At 35.8% G+C, this 19,467-nt stretch overlaps 2 protein-coding genes across 4 annotated transcripts; one reads left to right on the top strand and one right to left on the bottom strand.

Moving 5' to 3' along the window:
* The first annotated feature begins 2,495 nt into the window (after positions 1 to 2,495).
* LOC112525931 lies at positions 2,496 to 4,738 on the top strand. Its single transcript, XM_025136256.1, has 2 exons — positions 2,496 to 2,573; positions 3,567 to 4,738. The coding sequence occupies exon 2, from the start codon at positions 3,978 to 3,980 to the stop codon at positions 4,521 to 4,523; it is 546 nt and encodes a 181-aa protein (XP_024992024.1). The 5' UTR covers positions 2,496 to 2,573; positions 3,567 to 3,977; the 3' UTR covers positions 4,524 to 4,738.
* Positions 4,739 to 7,518: 2,780 nt separating this feature from the next.
* On the bottom strand, positions 7,519 to 13,438 carry LOC112525953 (deSI-like protein At4g17486). 3 transcript variants are annotated; one of them, XM_025136287.1, is made up of 5 exons: positions 13,078 to 13,438; positions 9,294 to 9,555; positions 8,182 to 8,249; positions 7,825 to 8,092; positions 7,519 to 7,754 (listed from the first exon to the last, which is right to left on the bottom strand). In XM_025136287.1, the coding sequence occupies exons 1-4, from the start codon at positions 13,225 to 13,227 to the stop codon at positions 7,853 to 7,855; spliced, it is 720 nt and encodes a 239-aa protein (XP_024992055.1). In that variant the 5' UTR covers positions 13,228 to 13,438; the 3' UTR covers positions 7,519 to 7,754; positions 7,825 to 7,852. The 3 variants fall into 3 exon arrangements, with proteins under 3 accessions (XP_024992055.1, XP_024992056.1, XP_024992054.1); XM_025136288.1 differs by having other exon boundaries at positions 7,519 to 7,674; XM_025136286.1 differs by having other exon boundaries at positions 7,519 to 8,092.
* Between the last annotated feature and the right edge of the window lie 6,029 nt (positions 13,439 to 19,467).

Here is a 19,467-nt window from a genome sequence, read left to right as displayed (position 1 = left end):
CCAAACACGAAGAGATATTACAAATTAAACACTAAATTGTGTATAATCTCTCTCGATATGTTCTCCACTCAAACTAGGGCTTTTAAGCTCTCAAATTTTGTTCTCTATCATGATGAAACTCAAGGGATTTATTTATACTAATCAATAGGTGAAATCCCGATTTGATCCAAATACAAAGTTAAGAAAATCATCTTTATCGTCACGCACGACCAGGACGAACTATAAGGTACGGCCGTGTCAAAACACCCAAAAGTTTATGTTTACATACTAATACTACATAGGCCAGGACGAATTATAAAGCGCGGCCGTGTCAAAACACCCAAAAGTTTATGTTTGCAAAATAACACTATACACGGCCATGCTGGATCATAAGGTGCGGCCGTGTCAAAAACTCTAGAATTTTCTATTTTACATATCATTATTTTGTATCACAATTTTCAACAATAGACATATAAAAAAGATGTAGAATTAAAAAAAACAATCAATAAAAGGAGATCAATGAAAGGGGTCAACGGTGATGATGGTTAATGATAAAGAGCAAATCACGATGAAGCAACAAGGGATGACAATTTTAATGAGGTGGGGTTTGAGAATGATAAAACTAATTTAGGTTTTTTATTTTTACTTCATAATTTTCCTAACCATTTATAAGTAGTTTTTTATATTAAAATAAACATAGAAAATCAATTTTTAAAAGTTTGATATTTTATTTATTAAAAAAATTAAGAAACTTAATTATTTAAAACTAGTTGTGTACCCGCGCAATGCGGCGGGAGCCATGAATTTTAACGATTTTGAAGTTTCACTGGTTTTATAAGACAAGATTTAACGATAATATAGGTTACACTTGATCTTTACATATTAATACAATTTGAATAAATAAGAGTTATGGTTATAATTACAGACTATCGATGAAAAAAATTGTATGACAGTTTAAAATCCAATATATGTAAAATTCAACATATTTAAACGACTCCACAAATGTGTTCGATTTACACCAAGAGCAAAGAACCAAAAAACTTGAGTTTTAAGATAAACACTCAAAACCAATAAAGAAAACTACAAATTTGACAGATCATAAGCTATGAAAAGACCCAAAAAAATGGGTTTTAGAATGAAATTTCAACTGTTTACCCTCTTTATTGTCCAGAAGCTCAGATTAAGGTTGAATTAATACATGTATATATATATTTCAAAAAACCCAAGAACATATTATACAGTGCAATTTGGACAGCCTAATCCCAAAATGTATAGCATATATATAAATAAATAACTATAAAAAGTATAAATCGTAAACATTAAAAATATTTTTTTATAGTATATATAATATATAAAAATATAATTAAGTCGAAAACTATTCAATATTGGACTCATTTCGAAGGTATTAACGAGACAATTATAATAGTGTAACTTGTTAAAATAAAAATGTATTTTTTAAATATGTTTTATTTGATATACGATTATGTGTGTTAATTTGATAAATATTTAAAATGAAACATTTAAAAGTAAAGGACGTAAAGTAATTAATTAACTAATTATAGGGATATAAAATCTAAATTTAAAATTATAATTTAAAAAAAAATCCGTTGTTGAATGTGAGAGGTAAATGTATGTGAAGGGGTGAGTGTATGTGAGGAGAGGAAAGAGTGAAAAAGTGAAAAAGTGAAAAGGGTATCTTGGTCATTTAAAATTTTAAGACTTTAAGACTTTTGATGAAATTTGCTTAATAAGATAGTATAGATAAGAGTGTTAAATGATGTTTCCATTAAGATCTATAAACCTAATTCAGACATTTTTTTTGTTGTAATTTTATTTAGATGATCATTTTATGGATAAATTAAAAGGAAATTAACTCAAATAGTTATTCCATTTATTTAAAAATTGGTCATTTAGTCATTTTTCTTCTAGTTTTAACTGAATTTTACTACCTTCGTAATATAGACGCATGCAATTTGCGAATCTCATTAAAAAGGAAAGAAATTATCATATTCAACTCAGGTACTCAATTGCGACGGTGTCACTTGCCAACCTGATGGAATTTGATTTTTTTTATCTTTTAACCAGATCCACAATATTACATAAACGAATATTATAGACGTTGTGATATTTAGATAAATAATATAAATTGAAGATATAAATATTAGAGATATAGTAACATTTAAATAAATCCGAAAAAGAAACAAGCAGGACATAAATAGAATAAGTATTTGAATCAATTTAGCATTAAAAACGGTTGGTTATATATTTTGAGTGGTGAGGTTACTTTTTTGTACAGTATATGACACCACAGCCGTCCTTTTTGTACTGTTTTATGCGGCCTCAAATATGGACCCTTCATTACTTGTTTACGCGTGTCATTATCAGACAGAGTCACGCTATTCCAGCTAAGCGCTCTAATCTGCCGCCATCTGTGTGTCTCAATAAGACTATAATTACCACCTTGCCCTTCCGTACAATATATCATTATCTGATCCGGTCCAAAAGATTTCACCTTCACCTTCACCTTCACCTTCACCTTCATATCCAATTACTCACAATTACGAAGCTTTAAATCTATTTCGCTCTTTAAGAAGGTTGGAGTTCATGTTAATTTTGTTGTTTTCGATTTCGATTTCAATTTGATCAGTATTGGTTCTTTGATTTGTGTTTTATGATCTGAATCTGTAAATTTTGTGTTAATCTTATGAGTTGATCTTATATTTTAGTTGCTTTTTTTTAATAGAGAGAATCGCTTCATGTGATGCGTCTAAGTTTGTGTTTAACTACCATTCTTGTAATTGATTAATGTCTTGTTGTAATTTTGTTCTGGTTTAGAACCCTAATTTTGCTGTGGTTGTATTCTTATCACTTGGCAATTGGCATGTATCTAGATCTTGACTCAGAAAGTGGATGAATAAATAAATATGAAGTACTGGCTTTCTAAACCATATCCCTGTGTTTTTGTATAACTTTTTTGTGTTTGAAGGATCGCAAGTGTTTTCATCTGCAGAGTTCTAAGAGTTTCAGATCGTGTATTTTGTTGCTTGAAAACATGCCTGCTGTAGTTGTATCATTTATTGATTATGAAATATGATTGTTAGTCTCTGATCTTCCATAACTTGTTTGTACTGAATTGTGATTGTTATTCCACAATTGTTTATGAACTATGAAGTAAAAATTGACTACCAAGCCAATCAGATCCTATTTGGGATGTGATAATTGTAACATGTTTGTGTGCCATCTCTTACCTATGTATTCATTTCATCTTCCCCACAATGTTAATTTTAAGAATTAAGCATATTATATTTATATACATGCACACTCCTCCCCTGATTGGCCTCTCTGGGCTGTACTGATAACCCGGGAGCCGCTGGGCCAATCACCCTTTGTCTACTATGCAATGTTGATGTAAAAAGAAGTGTGGGTGCTACTCTTAGGTCACAATTGTATTGCTTATGATCCAGAATCTAGGAGTTAATTAATCATTTTTCTATTATGTGTGTTCCCATGTAGTTATGCTATTTCTGTGATCCCTGTTACAAGTAATATCCGATCTCAAGTCTGGTGTTTCTTTGATTTCTTTCCAGGTGGGTTATTTAAACCTGTAAAGATTTCGATGTTCTTTTCCTAGTTCATTTATTCCCAAATTGCTGAATTCTGTAATTGGTAAAGAGGTGATAGCAATAGTAAGCAGGGAAGCAGAAACAGAAGGTCTTCAAAGAACTTACTGGTTAAGATAATTATTGGGTTAGTGTTACGCAAAATGGGCAAATTTAAGGGCTTTGGGAAGATGCCAAAGGATAGTTTAGTAACTGCTCACCAATATTCTTGTTTTGCCATATCCGTCTTTATCTGCTTGAGATTGTATTGTCTGTAAAATGAGGAATTCCTTAGGACCCAAGTGGGTGTAGCCCCAGAGAACAAGAGAACAATTTCTTGAAAGAAGTTTAGCAGGCAAGATTGAATAACTAAGAGAGTTGATTATATAAGATAAAGAAATGGAGCGTGGCAAAGCAGCATCTGGTATTAGAAAAGGGAAGAAGAAGCAGGTGAAAGATGAGTTGGATCGTAACAAACAGGCGGAGAAGAAAAAAAGGAGATTGGAGAAAACCCTGGCCACCTCTGCAGCCATCATCTCAGAGCTAGAGAGGAAGAAGGAAAAGAAGAAAGAAGAGCAACAAAGGCTTGACGAAGAGGGTGCTGCAATAGCGGAGGCAGTTGCATTACAAGTCCTAATTGGTGAAGACCCTGAAGAGCCCAATTCTTGGAACCGTGCCAGAAACTTCGACCTATATGTGGGTGGTTCTGGTTCTGGAACAACAGCTGCTATCCTTTCCGATCACCAACTCTCCACAAGTCCTAATGAAGAAACTGGTTGGGTTTTCAATGGTCATTGGAACGGATTTGGGTCTTTCATAAGTGACTTTCGGGCACCATGTTATAGATGGCCAGCAGAGGTGATAGTTGCAGATGTTGCTTCTTCACTTCAGATTGTAGATGATGAAGATGTGGATGCCTTTGTTTACAACAGAACTCTGAGCTGAGCTGAGCTGAGCTGAGCTGAGCTGAGCTGAGCTGAGCTGAGGGGCTGAAACTCTGGTTCCATAATCTGTGTTTGTTTGTGTATGTTTTCAGAGAATTTGTTGTTTTGATCATTTCTTCGTCATGTGGTTTGCGAAGTTGAAACTAAACGTAAAGCTAATGGACTTCTATGCGGTCCTGATATCTGCCGACTGCCAGCATTGCACCTAGATTTGGACATTCGATACAGTTTTCTTATAATCTTATCGTGTACAAGGATGGTGTATATATGCATTAAGCCCATTGTGGTGCCTACTCGATCCTAGATCGCAAACTAGGCAAGCCTAGGAGGCAGGTTTCTTTTAGGGCTTTCTAGCATAGTATCTGATCTCCTTTTCTATTTGTTGCATACCTTATAACTTTAACATGTCTAAACATGCAATTTCAACGTTGAAAACGATAAAATATTACCATACCTTAACATTAAGTCGATGAACATTAATATATCTTAATATGATAAAACGATAAACATTAAGATAAAAGCAGTGAGCATTAACGTTGTCGGACAAATCTTAATATTATGTTAACATATTTTAACATGTCAACTTATGTTAAGGTATGTTAAAAACACCAAGATGCGGATAGTTGAATGACGAGATTGCCCCTGCCTTCACAAACGCCATTTGCATCAGTGCCACCGTATAGGTAATGCCATGTAGACTTGTAAGCGGAGGTAAGGTAGCGTTTGATACGGAGACATGATTGGATAGAACAGAACTAGACAAGAGTGGACAGGATAAGAGAATAGGAATGGATAGATTAAGTGTCTGTCTAGTTGCCACCAAAAGTTATTTTATGATTTTATATATCATATAATAGTTATAATTAACACATGTAAAGTGAATAATTTAATTTTTAGACATTTTTCATATACATAAATATATAATAGTACAATGAATTTTTTTATATAATTGATGGTAGTTTGAAAAACCCCGATTCATATTAAGAAGAAATTATGTTTTATTCGGTTTGGAAGATCTTTATCAATTGGTGAAAGGCACGATGAAGATTGTTGCAACAACAATGTAAGGTCATGTGTTCAAGTTTTTATCACAATTTTTTTAAAGATGTAATAAACCTAAAACTAAAAGTTAAAAACTGAGAACATGATAGAAATTGGATTTTGAACCAAACTTAAAAAGGATGAAAAGACCGTACACACCAATTTTATCAAAATAAACTTACGTTATTATTATAATATAGAAAAAATAATATGATATCACCTTTCATTATCCTAAAAATATTTTAACACTGGAGAGCAAAGCAGTGACAGCTCTGCCTATAAGAGCTTTAAAAAAAATTAATATTCCAAAAATTTAGGGTTTAGGATATAGCTAAATTTATGGTTTGTGGAAAACAACCAAACATATAAAAACACATGCAACCCCAAATTCAAATTAGCTCGTAGCATCATTACGTTTGGTGTTGGAATGAAATTTCGAGGACGAAATTTGATGGAATTGAATTGACAAATTCATTTGACCAAATTTCAATTATTTTGTTTGGTTCATTTCTTGAAATGGATGAAATTCTTCAAATTCCAATGAATTCCACAAGTTGATGAATTTATCATTCCTTAACATAATGGAAGGAATTGAATTTCATCACCACCCACGACCATGCTACTATTGTTCGTCATGCTCCATCTCTAACCCCCCACCACCACGCCACCACTGTCGCCGCCACCCACCCACCATGCCACTATTGTTGTCATCACACTCACCCACCCCCCGGTCACTCACTGCATATTGCTACTACGACCATGCTACCATCGTTACTGTCACACCCCTAACCTGACCCCCACCACCACACCATTATTGTCGCCGTTACAATTGCCACTCACTCGCTCCCCACCCTACCCTACCCTACCCCAACCAACTACTAAACACCATACCATTATTGTTGTCATCATACCCACCAACTCCCATACCCTAACAACCCGACTACTATCCCATCACCATCATCGTCACAGCTACCACCCCTCCACCTATCCACGTCCACGCCATCGTGTCGTCACAGCTACCAACCTGTCACCTATTGCCCCACCCTACCTACACCCAACAACCCCCACCTATGGAGCAGGGGTGGTGGGACAGGGTTTGATAAGGGAAGGGAAGGGAAGGGAAGGGAAGGGAAGGGAAGGGAAGGGAAGGGTAGGGTAGGGTAGGGTAGGGTAGGGTAGGGTGATAGCTGTGACGACAACAATAGTAACATGGTGGTTGGTAGGTTGTGGGTGGGGCTTAAACTGCGAAACATTACCCTCCCATAATGTAATGTGCTTCTAATACCAATAAAAAGTAACCAGTTCCATTGATTCATCTATCTCAAATAGGGATAAAATTCCTAGGAATGGGTGGGATGGTTAAACAAAGATGATTGTTCCAATTCTTTTGAAAGATTTCATTCCAATTCCTACCAACCAAACGTATGGTCAAATTCCATTCCAATTCCTTTAAAGTTAAATTCCTTTTATGGATTCCAATTCCATTATGTGAACTAAACACCCCCTTAGAATTCATTAAAGCAGAATTGGAATTTGAAAAAAAAATGGAAGTAGGAATTGGAATATACATGTTTGTTCGACATAAATTGAACTTCGGAATTAGAATGAAATAATAATAAATGATCAAAATACCCTTCTATTACTTTTCATCCTTTTTCATGCTTAAATTACAAATAACTGTGTAATGATAAAATTAATGATGAAAATAATAGGCGGTTGGAGTGGCGGATTGATGGTGGGGGAGGCAACAAAGATGGTGTTGGCTATGCGGGCAATGGCAATAGTCGATGGTGGGGGAAGCAGTGAAGGATCAAGGACTAAAGACAAGGAGCAAAGCAAACGTATATAACAGACTTTTTAAGGATAGTTTTGTCTTTTAAAGATTCGATAGGAATGGATTTTAATTCCATGACATAAAAGATGGAATGATGAAATCCCTGAATGCTGAAATCTATGAAAATTCAATTCTCTTCCAAACAGCTCAATGTAATTTGGTCACCATTCATATTTCATGAAAATCAACAACATTGCAACTTACCTTAGAATATTTGTTCTTTGGAAAAGCTGCCCTTTTTGCTTCAGCTAAAATAGTGCCCCGTTTTCGACTTGTACTAGAATTCAAGAACAAGATACAACAAAAGCCATATTATCGGACCATGCAAGTATATAATGTTGTTTTTTTTTTCTTTTCCTGCAATCGTGCAAAGATTGTTGATCATAAAAAAAACAAATGTTTTACATCTAGTGAATCTAAAGCTTACCATGGTTGTTGCAAGTCCTCATCAAACATCATCGTGGTATTTCGGGTGACAAAGAGTGCACAAGATCGTTTTCAAGTGCGCTACCACTACTTGATGGTTTTTCACCAGCAGCCACGAGGTTTTTGAACCAAGCCGGTTGTTGGAACTTTATGGGGGTGCCTTTACTTGCACTGTCCATGGAATCTGCTCCCGTGTTTGAAGCGATGCCAGCAAGAAATTGATATGCCACTTTGCTAGCCGACACTATCTCTGTTTTAGCTTGTCTCAACTACATACATTTATTTCAAAACCACATGAAATCAGATTATTTGTGTTTAACAAACTTCAAATAAAGAAAGAAAGAAAGAATATGCTCACCCGAAAAGCAGTGTTTCCTGCTATCTCTACAGCAGTGTCGCCAGCATTGGCAAACCTGTTCACCCAACCTGTAGCATAATTGCGTATAAAAATGGTCGTAAGGACAAGATATTTGCTCATTCACTCGCACTCTCATGTTTAGTCCGTGCTATATTTTTTATTAGTTTCTGTTTTATGGATCTCAATTAAGGAATAGGCAGTACAGATGGGAGACAGGACCCATGAAAATGAAGACGGAAAGTATTTTGAAATGGGTCAATGTGAACCCTAGGTTGATGACAAAATTTCATTCATAGAAAAAAAGCAGTTCTTTTTTCTGAATCAGCAACTAACTGCACCATATGCAACCACAACTCTAATAAGTACAAGCAAAAATGCTGAGGACTCCACAACAGGAGGGTGATGCTGGGTGCTGCATCTAAATGTGATAAACAGTTCCAATTGAAATCAAACATAGTCTATGAAAACAAGATATACATGGTTTACATTTGACACCCAACATTACTCTCCAAAAGAGCCCTCGCAGAGAGAAAGCAGGTTCCAACATATATAGAGAAATAGACCAAGTCTAACCGATGTGGGACTCTAACATGCTCCCTCCAACAGAGGTACAGATTGCCCCTGAGTGGTAGACTTGAGCTCTGATACCATGCAAGAATGTGTGAAAAGATCTGTGTATGTATCGCATTACTCTCCATAAGATCCCTTGAGGGGAGAAAAAAGGTTCCAACATATATAGAGGAGAAATGGTTCAAGTCTAGCCGATGTGGGACTCTAACAACAAGTTTTTAAGGGGCCAACAATTTCCAACAACTACCGATGAAGAATTAGAGGATGTCCCTTCTATTACTTCATGCATGCACCAGAAGTAGACAACCACAACTCATATTCAGCTTAGCAGATCACCTCACTGTTTCTATCAAGAAAATCAAAAAATACTAGCAGAAACATCTGTATATCAAATGATGGAATCACCAAGCAATTATAATCTCAGCAATGGGCAAACGTATTCTAAAACATCAAGTATCATAGGCTAAGAAATATTAAAGTTAAGAATAAGGCAATTCAGTACTGAATGTCATGTCCATTTACTAAAAGAGAATGGGAGTCACCTGGAAGTTTAGGCACACCAAGTCTCTCACAGAACTCATCACAGAAGTGATTGCAGTTTCTTGACAGCAAGTCATAACAGTCTCCTGGCCATTCTCTACTAAGTTCCCTGAGTATCTGATTCACCTTGGAAATAGAAAGGTCTGTTTTCCCAAGAACAATGCATTCTCGATATGTGTACATGGGATTTTTCCCAGAAGGGCAATTAAAAACTCCACTTCCCTGTTCACAGAACCCAAATGACCATTCATCCTCTCCATAAATCTGCCATACATAACAGACATGAATCATTACAAGCATAAATAGATGTACAAATATAAGGGTATGAAATGTGGCCAGATATAAAGGAAAACTAATGTCAACGGCTAAGCGAACTTGCCAATGAGAAACAATTGCAGGGCAAAAGTTGAAATCCAGTCCATGGGACCACATCACTAGTAACACGTCCAAACAAAAAACTCGAACTACGTATACCCTGAACAATTACATCTGTAATACATATGGTCAATCTTGAAACCGAACCTACACTCGAACAGGTGCAACTATTGTAAGGGTAAAAGCATGTTTCCACATAGATGAAATGGATGTTATGTTGGAAGTTAAATCATTATCAGTTAAAGAAAATATCAATAGTTAGAAAAAGAGAGATAATACAGGCACACACTGCCACATCAAAGGCACCTGCACCACCACCTTCTTTTTTTCCATCTGTTGTTCCATCACATGCAATGAAATCATTGCAGATCCTATGAAGTTAAACATCCTCCAACGTCTACTGGAAACTTACATCAATGAGCATAAGGAACCAAGGACAATACCATTTAATTTCAACTTCTCCATCTATACAGAATGTCCTTAATAGTCCCATCTGATAACGCTGTGCCAATACCTACTTAGTTTCGTGAAACAACATCTTCGATAAGTCATTACCCATAGCTGACTATACTAGAGTTGGTGCCAAAGAAGAAAATGGTCAAATTGCCAATGTTATAAAATTTACAGGGGTATAAAAAAGAAACTTCAGAAAAAGAATCGATAATTGCATTAAAATGGCACGTTCACATTGTAACTTCATGACAGGAAGGGCCCACATCAAAGGATCAAAAAGCAACATCCCAGATTTGAGAAAAGGTGTTCCCTGAAATTGAAGCCACTTCCTTCTTTCTATATATACACACAGACATAGACATACATACATATAGAGAGAGAGGCAGAGGGGGAGCTTGGAAGGAGAAGGGGCAGGGCACAGGACACTCACTAGAGATGACAAGAATCTTATAGGTGGAGTTACAGGACAACATGGTGGTGGTTTTGATGCATTCACTGGGTCATCGAGGTGGTGAATGTGTTTGTCATGGTATGAATTAGAACTTCGAGGATGATTATATTGAGTCAAGAGATTTTAATGTTAAAAAAGGAACTTAAACAAGTTTGAGATGGAACTTTTCTCAAGTACTAGACTCCCCCAGTCGGCCGGTCCAACCTCATTTTGGGATGGGTCTAGCGGAGGCTATTTTATGGTCTTGTTTTGTGTGTGTGTTGGGGGGCACTCTTCAATTCAATAACCAAACTATACCTCTCTAATCTATTACATGCATCCCAACACCTAAAAAAGGACAAAAGTATGATAATACAGTGATGCAAGAAACAAAAAGCTCAACCACACCACAAGGGTGGTGCCTGATTGGTTTGAGCTTGGCTCCAAAGGTCAAAAGTACCAGGAGGTCCCAGGTTCAAATCCAAGAAGGAATAAAAATCCCCTTGTGGCCACGGAGGTTCAAATGCGGTGGCTCCGCGCTATCTGCAAAGCAGGTGGTCGCCCTGGGATTAGTCGGCTCACATAGCGGGTTGGATATCCAGGTTAATCAACAAAAAAAAAAAGCTCAACCACTCACTATTGTTATCAAACTGCGCAGCATGCTGCTAGCATGGCAAACTGCCATAGCACATTAACACCACTGCTGCTACTGCTTGTGCGTTTGATTATGAAGATGTACCATGTTACTACGAAAGCATAATTTTACATATATAAAAACACAAATGCAAGTTGTGTGTGTCATAATATTTTCAAAATCAAACTAACACAGCACCTGTCGTATGTCTTAAAGTTGGAATTTGACTTATATTTAGAATTTCCCTAGGCTAGATAGACTTCCATATAAAAGATTGTACCCCCAACAACCACTAAAGCTTCAGGAAAAGTCCAAGAAATGCCAACTTTTGTGCCTAAGCTTTAATGTGTTCACATCATGCTCATGGTCTATCTTGGTTACTTTTGCATCATGAGTAGGGTCCTAGACTGAAAAAATTTAGACAACCCAAATGGGAGAACCTTAAATTCTTTAAGCTCCATCCATTCATTTTCCTCCTTTCTCTATTCTTCATTTCTGGGCACAGTCTCCATTTCTCCTCGTATCAAGCAATGTCCCATGAAAAATATTGTTTGCTCTATCTGGTTGCCACGACTTATTTCATCGTGCTTGGCAAATTTCTATTCCTTGTATCAGGCTTCACCACTTCGCACATGAACTTTCCAGAAAGATCCAACTTCAGATTCGCTACGAGTTCTTGATTAACTATCAAATTTCTATCCTTATCCAAAGTGAATAGAGAGGCTGGCCAACCTTTATACAGTATTCAGTTGATACTAATAGATAAAGATATAAATGATTAGAAATGCAATGCTAAAAGAAAAGTAGCGACAATGTACCTAAAAGTTGGTTGATGAAGATAAATGATAACAATTTATTTCTGCTCTAAAAGGTAGCCTGGGTTGCTATAAGAAGTCAAATTGCAATTCTTATTTTACCCAACAACTACATTCACATCCCCTGTGAGATACCAACATACACCAAGAGCTCCTTAAGATAATGAAAAACTCTTGGCAGTATGCTCAGCATAAACATAAAATTTTCTTAGCCTTCCAACTTACATAGAACTTATTTGATCAGATCCCACATTGCATCAGCAAAAAATCAAATGCTTTAAAAGGTAGACTGGTAGTTGCAAATAGGATACTTGAGCTTTCCTTTGTTCACTCACAAAAGCAGGGGTAGTCAAGTATTGATTATGTTTGCATCTCTCAAAGTAGCATCTCTAGTCCCGTGTCACATTCTCCTAATGGTGTCGACAATTCTCATCCAGTCTTTCTAACAAAATTGTGAGCATCAAAATTTTAGCACCACTGGCATATTATATCAGGATCCTTCATCAGGTAGAAGAAGTGAAGGTGAAAATTTTCAATTGTCATCTGATAGTGCTTCTGCTTGCACTTTACTAAATAATAGACTAGATTAATCTAATATGTAATTCTTCATTGCACTATCAGCAACCACCATTTCAAATCCTATTGCCAGACAAAGTATCCTTTAGTATAAAATGAAGCAAAATTGGCCACTCGCAGTTGCATTTATCCATTGGCATTTCATTTCCAAATTTTTGACATGTGAACTATCAGTATAGAAAGGAGGGAGTAACATATTTGGACCACCCCACCAAATGATTACTAAAAGTACCATCATAAGCTACTTCATCTTATGTGAAATTACGACTTTATGCAATTCTACTGCAATCAAAGATAATAGTGGGTCTGTAGCATACTCTAGTGTAATTGATCTACTCTATAGTTTGGTAAACTCACTCAAAATACATAGAGCATAAGAAACATACGAACTTTTAATAGATGAAACCAAAGCAAAATTCAACAACCAAGGCATAAGAATTGAAACCCTAAATCGTATCCATAAAAAACAAAGTTTACTTAATTGCTGAGAGAAAGAGAAGAACCTGAACCGCGCTGTGGAAGATACCACCGAGACCGATTCCATCTTTGAAGATCCTGTTGATCTGAACAATGGTGTTGTTGGTCTTTTCTGAATCACTGTTTGTGACATCATATATATGAAGCATCACCTCCGTCATCTTCCCTCTTTCCATCTGAATTCGATTCACAAACCCTAACCCTCGCCTCTCTCTCTCTCACACACACACACTATCTTGATATGAGATCAATTTTCCCGTTTCAAAATTAGGAATGACGAACATATAAATCAAAATCAATTACAAGAACGTTTAGGAGAAGGATTTTGAACTCGAACAACAGTTTCGTGTCGCCGACCGAACCAAATGTACGGCTGCCGTAAACAAATTCCCTTTTCATTCAACTTTCGGATTATTGTAAAGTTTAAAACAAACCAAATAAAAGTAGAAAAATTAAGCTAGGCTTTTTTATTTATCTCTTAATAATTTCATCGATTAATTTTATTGTTCTGTGAGAAAAAATGGGAATGAGAGTTCGGTTAGAAGTGATGATTTATAAAATAAACAAAGGATGTGAGATCATAGTTAAAAGAACAACAGAACTCTGTGTCGACCGCTTTAAGCTGACAACCACATTATTGTTGGTTCACAATTCTTTGGTGACCATCATTAAAACAGGCAATGAATTCATGCTAATTCTTGCTTTAACCCCACCAGCTATCTATTTATTTCTCAACAAAGTGATGTTTAAATTTTTCATTGGAACGCAACATATAATCTATTTCGTTTTCATTCGAAAAACTTAGATATTGAAAAAGAAGGAAGTATACCCGCCTTTCAAACTTTATTTCATCAATTGAGTCTATGGAACATGTTTTCACATTTTGAGCCATACTTATATAGCATAAAGTGTTTTAACTCTTTCTACACATGCATACAAAAAATAAGTTTTTTTGTCTGAACATTCATAGAAATACTAGTCTATTCTCAATGATTGAATGAAAGTCTCGGAGAGTGAATGTCAGTAAAGCTTTTTATAAAGTACATCCATTGTACTAAGTTGTTTCATGCTACTTAAAAACTAATTTAGAGGGGGGGGGGGGGAATATTAATTGTTTCATTTGTTAATTCAGGGTTACAACTCTTTATGAATTTGAAAAGATTCATATATATTTTTTGGAATTAATGGATGGTTTTCATGTTCAAGAAGGTTCATTTAATGATTACTCATTTTCCAAGGGGGAGAAAATTTGTTCTAGAAGAGATATTTTTCTGAAGGGGAGTAATGAGTAATCTACTTTGTATGATGGGATGCTTTTTTTAGCGCCAATTTAGTCTTTGATGGTTCATGATGTTAAGGATTCTTCTAATCATCATGAGGGAGAAAAACAATATACCATGTGTCATTAAAAGTGATAAAATGATACCGATTTCAAAGATATCTTAAGCAAGTGCTGATGTTGACGGGTAGCTGACAAAGCTTACAAGTGTACATATGTGTAGAGGGAGCAAAATATCAAAGATTCTTAGTTGTATAAGACAAAACCAGATTCTTTCATGGTATAATGGTGATGAGCTTAGTATACGTAGTGTCAAAGCCTCAAGCCTACTGTTGATTCAAAATATTTTTTCATTGAAGATTTGTTGACTGTTAAAGACACAAAAGACAAAGCTTCTGAAGTTTCCAAAGATTGTTTCAAGGTAATTTCAAAATGAAGATTTCGAGCAAAAGATTGTGTTTGTCAAAAAGGGAAAGATTGATTCAAAGATGAAGATTCGTCTCGTTAACAAAGTCTGATCGTCTTCAAAGGAGAAGATTGTTAGATATGATATTTGCTAAATTGTAATCTCAAATACAAAGGGGGAGATATTTAGGTCAACATTATTGTATCCGAGATCACAATATTTAAAGACATAAAGAGTCAAAGATAAAAGTCAATATGTTCAAAGAAAGTCAACATTATAGAGCTTAATTATAGTTTACTTTATAGTTTGACTTCTTGGTTAGTCAAATGTATAATAGCTCTTTGTAATAGTAAAACGTTCTTTCATTGTAAACATTCTAGTGAGAAGTTTACAAAGAGATTCTAAAGAGAGAAACAACACGATGACTTGAGAATTCAATATTGTGTTGTTGATTTTGATTATTACATTGTTACTTGATCATTGTGGGATTCGCACATTTATTTTGTTGAAAGTGTTAACCAAGTCCCAACATACCAATTATAGTTGTGAGTCACCTTATGGAAGGTGCCAATCGATCTACATTGCAAGTCACCTTGTTTCATCCACATTAGGTTCTACAAATACAGACAAAATGTGGTTTAAGGCTGACTTCACATGCATCATATATAAATACGCATTTTCATGAAACTCTCTCTTGGAAGCAATTTAATTAAAAGGCAAAGAGATGAATACATTTTAGAAAAAGAGATAGGCAAAGAGTTCTTAATACATATGATTCTCGGTTGTGTTCATTGTTAGTTTTTTGTGTGTGTGTGTGTGAGAGAGAGAGATAGAGAGAACACAAACGATTGTAACAAAGAGATAAGGACTTAAAGGAGTAGACCAATGGAAGTAATTCATTTGGATACATTGCACTCCACATAGCATAGTCCTCTTTCTTAAACGAACTTGAACCAAACATGCTACAACTTTCAATAAAATTGGGTGAGTTTGAGCACTAAAGAATGACAACAACAACAGTTGTTAGATCCAGTTTTTGAGATTCAATTTAGTAGAAGAAAAAGAAGATAAATAAGCAAATAGCTACATCAATCAAATCTCCCTAGAAAAAGTAAAAAAAGAAGGTTTTTAGATGTATCACCATTCAACCAGTTTTATTCATCACAATTAAAAGATTACCAGTCAAATATGTGTTAGAAAAAATTAAATACGATTTTCTGGACTTTCAACAAACATGTTGTAAGCAATACAAGTAACAAAAGGATAAACTAGCAAAATAATTGTTTTTGTTGCTCCCTAATCAAGACTTCTATGTTTTTGGTAACCATACAAACAACAAAACATATAAGATCCAAGCCCAACAGCAAGTGAAAACCATAGATGAGAACAAAGTTGCTACAAACCTTAAAAGATGAGATTCAATGATGAGATTCACTAAAGTCCTTGATCTTTGCATAGAAGAAGAGATTGGCTATAATCAAAATAAATCATAATCAAAAGCATTAGCTCACCTCTAAAATTTGTGATAACATCAAAACATATGGAGAAATCATGTAACACCGCGGTTACACTAAGTTCGAATACTATTTACCCAAAACATTTTTCAAAATATAATCTCCAAACAGATACAGGATATAAGTTATAGATTTTCACCAAAAAAGTTGGGACAAAATATATAACTACCCGAATGTAACAACTACATAAATACAATCCATGACGAAATATATACATAACAAGTACCAAAATGACGTCCGGGATCTTGAAACCTTCTATCAGATCTACACCGCCTTATCTTTACCCTTGTCTATTACCGTCCTTCCTGAAAAAAAATGTTTATTCTAATGGGATAAGCGACAAGGCTTAGTGAGATTATACCGAAGCGTATAAATATGATGTAAAATACAAATATTAACTAAAACAAAACAGAAAGAATCGTTTAAATACAAGTCGAATATTCAACATACCTTGCCATACGATTCACAAAAGTGGCATCAATTAAAGCATAACAAACTTATCAAAATAGAAGTATCACTATCAAGAATAGAGTATACATGTTCACCATACCCCCTCTTTGTCTACATGACCCATGCAAAGTACTCACACCCTGCTCCTTACCAATCGGGATAAGTGAGTACAACAACCGATATGGCACACCCAACCTCCCTCTCCTTGGGATACATGGACATATACCATGCTACAACATATCACCCAAAGTAATATGTGTAGATTGGTTTACCAAGAGGCCAAAGAAACAGTCTCGGATCCGGACTCGACTGACAATGCGGAATGAACAACAAATACCAATACAAGTGTTGATCATCTCTCTCATTGATTTGATGATAATCCTTTTTCTCTTTCACGTTGTATTTGTGTTTTTGTATTTTCAGTTCCAGCGATCTTCACTGAGTGTGTTCAATGATCGCTGAAGAACTTGCATTGTAAATCTATCAGAGACAGCAATACTTCAAGAAGACAACACTCACAACAAAGAACCTTCAGCAAACGTCGAAGACTGAAACTGAAGATTAGAGACTGACGAGTACGTGATCTGAAGCGGTATTCAGTGATTACAAGCCTGTCTACATATGTGTGAAGACTGCTCAAGCTTCAGCGAATGATGATGAGACCTTCAGGTCATTCCAGCATTCAGCGATCAAAGGAAGCTTGCGTAGCACGATTGTTGTTTTCTTGTTCTTATGCACACAAAGGACAAAACCCATACCCTTACAAAAGTTGTACTATACGGAGCCGACTAGTCGACTCTTTGTCCACTAACTTTAGGTAAGGATGTCTGCTCTTGAATAGTGCTTTTGTACTATTCACTGTAACAAAGGACAAGTCTTCCTCTTAAGGATTGACACGCACTCTAAACCTATCATATTGCATTAAATGGATATTTAATGCACTGATATAAATAATAGTGTTTCTTCTCCATGCAGAGAGCGTGCATCTCTCTCTCTAACCTAATTCTTACTTCAAGCATCTTCTAGCTTAAGTAAAGGATCTTTCTTTTAGCAACTTCTTTTCTTGTAATTGCTAAAGCATTGTGTAACCAAAGATTATATAGATAGGTTTTTATTACCTTATCTTTTCACAAACAATCTTGTAAAAGATGTATTGATCTTCTCTATCAATATATATTTTAAATTTGAAAATATTGTGTTTGTATTTATCTCCCCCTTCTACAAACTGTTTCTCTTCTTGTAGACCCTTACGGGACCAACAAGTGGTATCAGAGCAGTGTTTTCTTTCTTTCCTTGTGTTTGGCTGTTTTTCTGTATTAGTTTATCTCTTCTTAGATAACCTTACTGCTTACAAATGGCTTTACAAATTGCAAACACACACACAAAAGATAATGGCTCTCTTGCCAAACCTCCGCGGTTTGTCCATGACAACTTTATCAGAGCAGTGTTTTCTTTCTTTACTCAGTGATGAAACTCAAAACTTCTAAATCTGTATGTGTGTCCAATATGAAGGAACCACTCAGGTTCAGGAGACTAGAAAGATCAATCTAGTAAGACAGTATGAAAGCTTTCTATGTGGAAAGTCTGAGACGCTGTCTAAAGTACATCAAAGATTTAATTGCCTTCTTATTGATCTTAGGGCTGTCGGCAGGGAATATTCTAATTCTGAAACCTTGACTAAGTTTCTAGAATGCCTTTCTGAGTCTTGGGACACCTTTTCCATGTATCTCAAGATGTCAAATGACATGTCCACTCTTTCTCTTTCTACCTTATACGGGATTCTGCTTAACCATTAGCAATCTCGTCAACTGAAAAAAAATCTTGTAAAAGAATCCAGGGAAATGAAAAGCTCTCCTTTAGCTTTGATCTCTGAAGCTTCTTCAGTTGAAACTTCTACCCCTTTTGTTTTTTCTCTTCCTCCCGTGGTCATCACGGAGATAGATTCTTCTGAGGACATTCCAGAATCTGATCTAACAGATTTTGATGAGTCTCTGGCACTCCTGACTAAGTCATTTAGAAGGTTCGCCAGCAAAAGTAATTTTCGCAGATCTCCTCAACTATCCTTCAGGGAGAAGCCAAAGTCTGAAAGAATAGACAAGGCTTCAGCTGTCTGCTACAACTATCACCGGCTCAGACATTTTGCAGGTGAATGCAAATCAAATAAGACTGCGACGCCATCTTCTAAAGATTCCTCCTCCTCCTTCAGGACCAAAGATGAAAAATACTTAAAACTGAAGGAGAAATACAAGAAGATGAAGAACAACYAGCGAAAGGCTAAAGGCCTTATTGCTGAAGAGCATGACTGGGCTGAATCATCTGATGAATCATCTTCAGACGAAGAGAATAAAGCCTATGTTTGCTTGATGGCCATTGATGCTGATGAAGGATCTTCTGAAGCATCTACCTCCTCTGAGCCATCTACTTATTCTACTCAGGTATGCTTCCTGAATGAATCCTCTTATAGTCTTTCTGCACTGGATACGCTGACGGTTGACCTTTACAATGCCTTCAATGGCAAATCAAAAGCTGAGATGCTTAATATTGATTTTCAAGAGCAATTGAAGATTTGTCATTCTAAGATCAAAGAATTGACCTCTGTTGAGGAAAATCTCAAAGATCATGTCATTGTAAACCAAGCCATCACTGTTGAACATGAGAAAGCTGTTGCTGAGCGTGAGCGAGCAATCATTGAACTCAAGGCTGAGAAAGCTACCATTGAAGGGTGATACAAAGCTTCCCTCAAAGCCTCTGAGATCATTAACGCTCA

This window comes from Cynara cardunculus (assembly GCF_001531365.2).
Source record: "Cynara cardunculus var. scolymus isolate 2C chromosome LG 13, CcrdV1, whole genome shotgun sequence".
Lineage (NCBI taxonomy): Eukaryota > Viridiplantae > Streptophyta > Magnoliopsida > Asterales > Asteraceae > Cynara > Cynara cardunculus.
Note: the sequence above shows the minus strand (reverse complement) of the source record. Positions and strands in the feature narration are given on the sequence as shown.

Bases quoted from the DNA above. Each gene is read 5' to 3' on its own strand.
- LOC112525931 (XM_025136256.1), top strand. From the start codon at position 3,978: ATGGAGCGTGGCAAAGCAGCATCTGGTATTAGAAAAGGGAAGAAGAAG.
- LOC112525953 (XM_025136286.1), bottom strand. From the start codon at position 13,227: ATGGAAAGAGGGAAGATGACGGAGGTGATGCTTCATATATATGATGTC. The intron at 9,556-13,077 runs GTTCTTCTCTTT...TATGTATGGCAG, and splicing joins TCTTCCACAGCGCGGTTCAG to ATTTATGGAGAGGATGAATG. The intron at 8,093-8,181 runs GTGAGCATATTC...AAATGTATGTAG, and splicing joins CAGGAAACACTGCTTTTCGG to TTGAGACAAGCTAAAACAGA.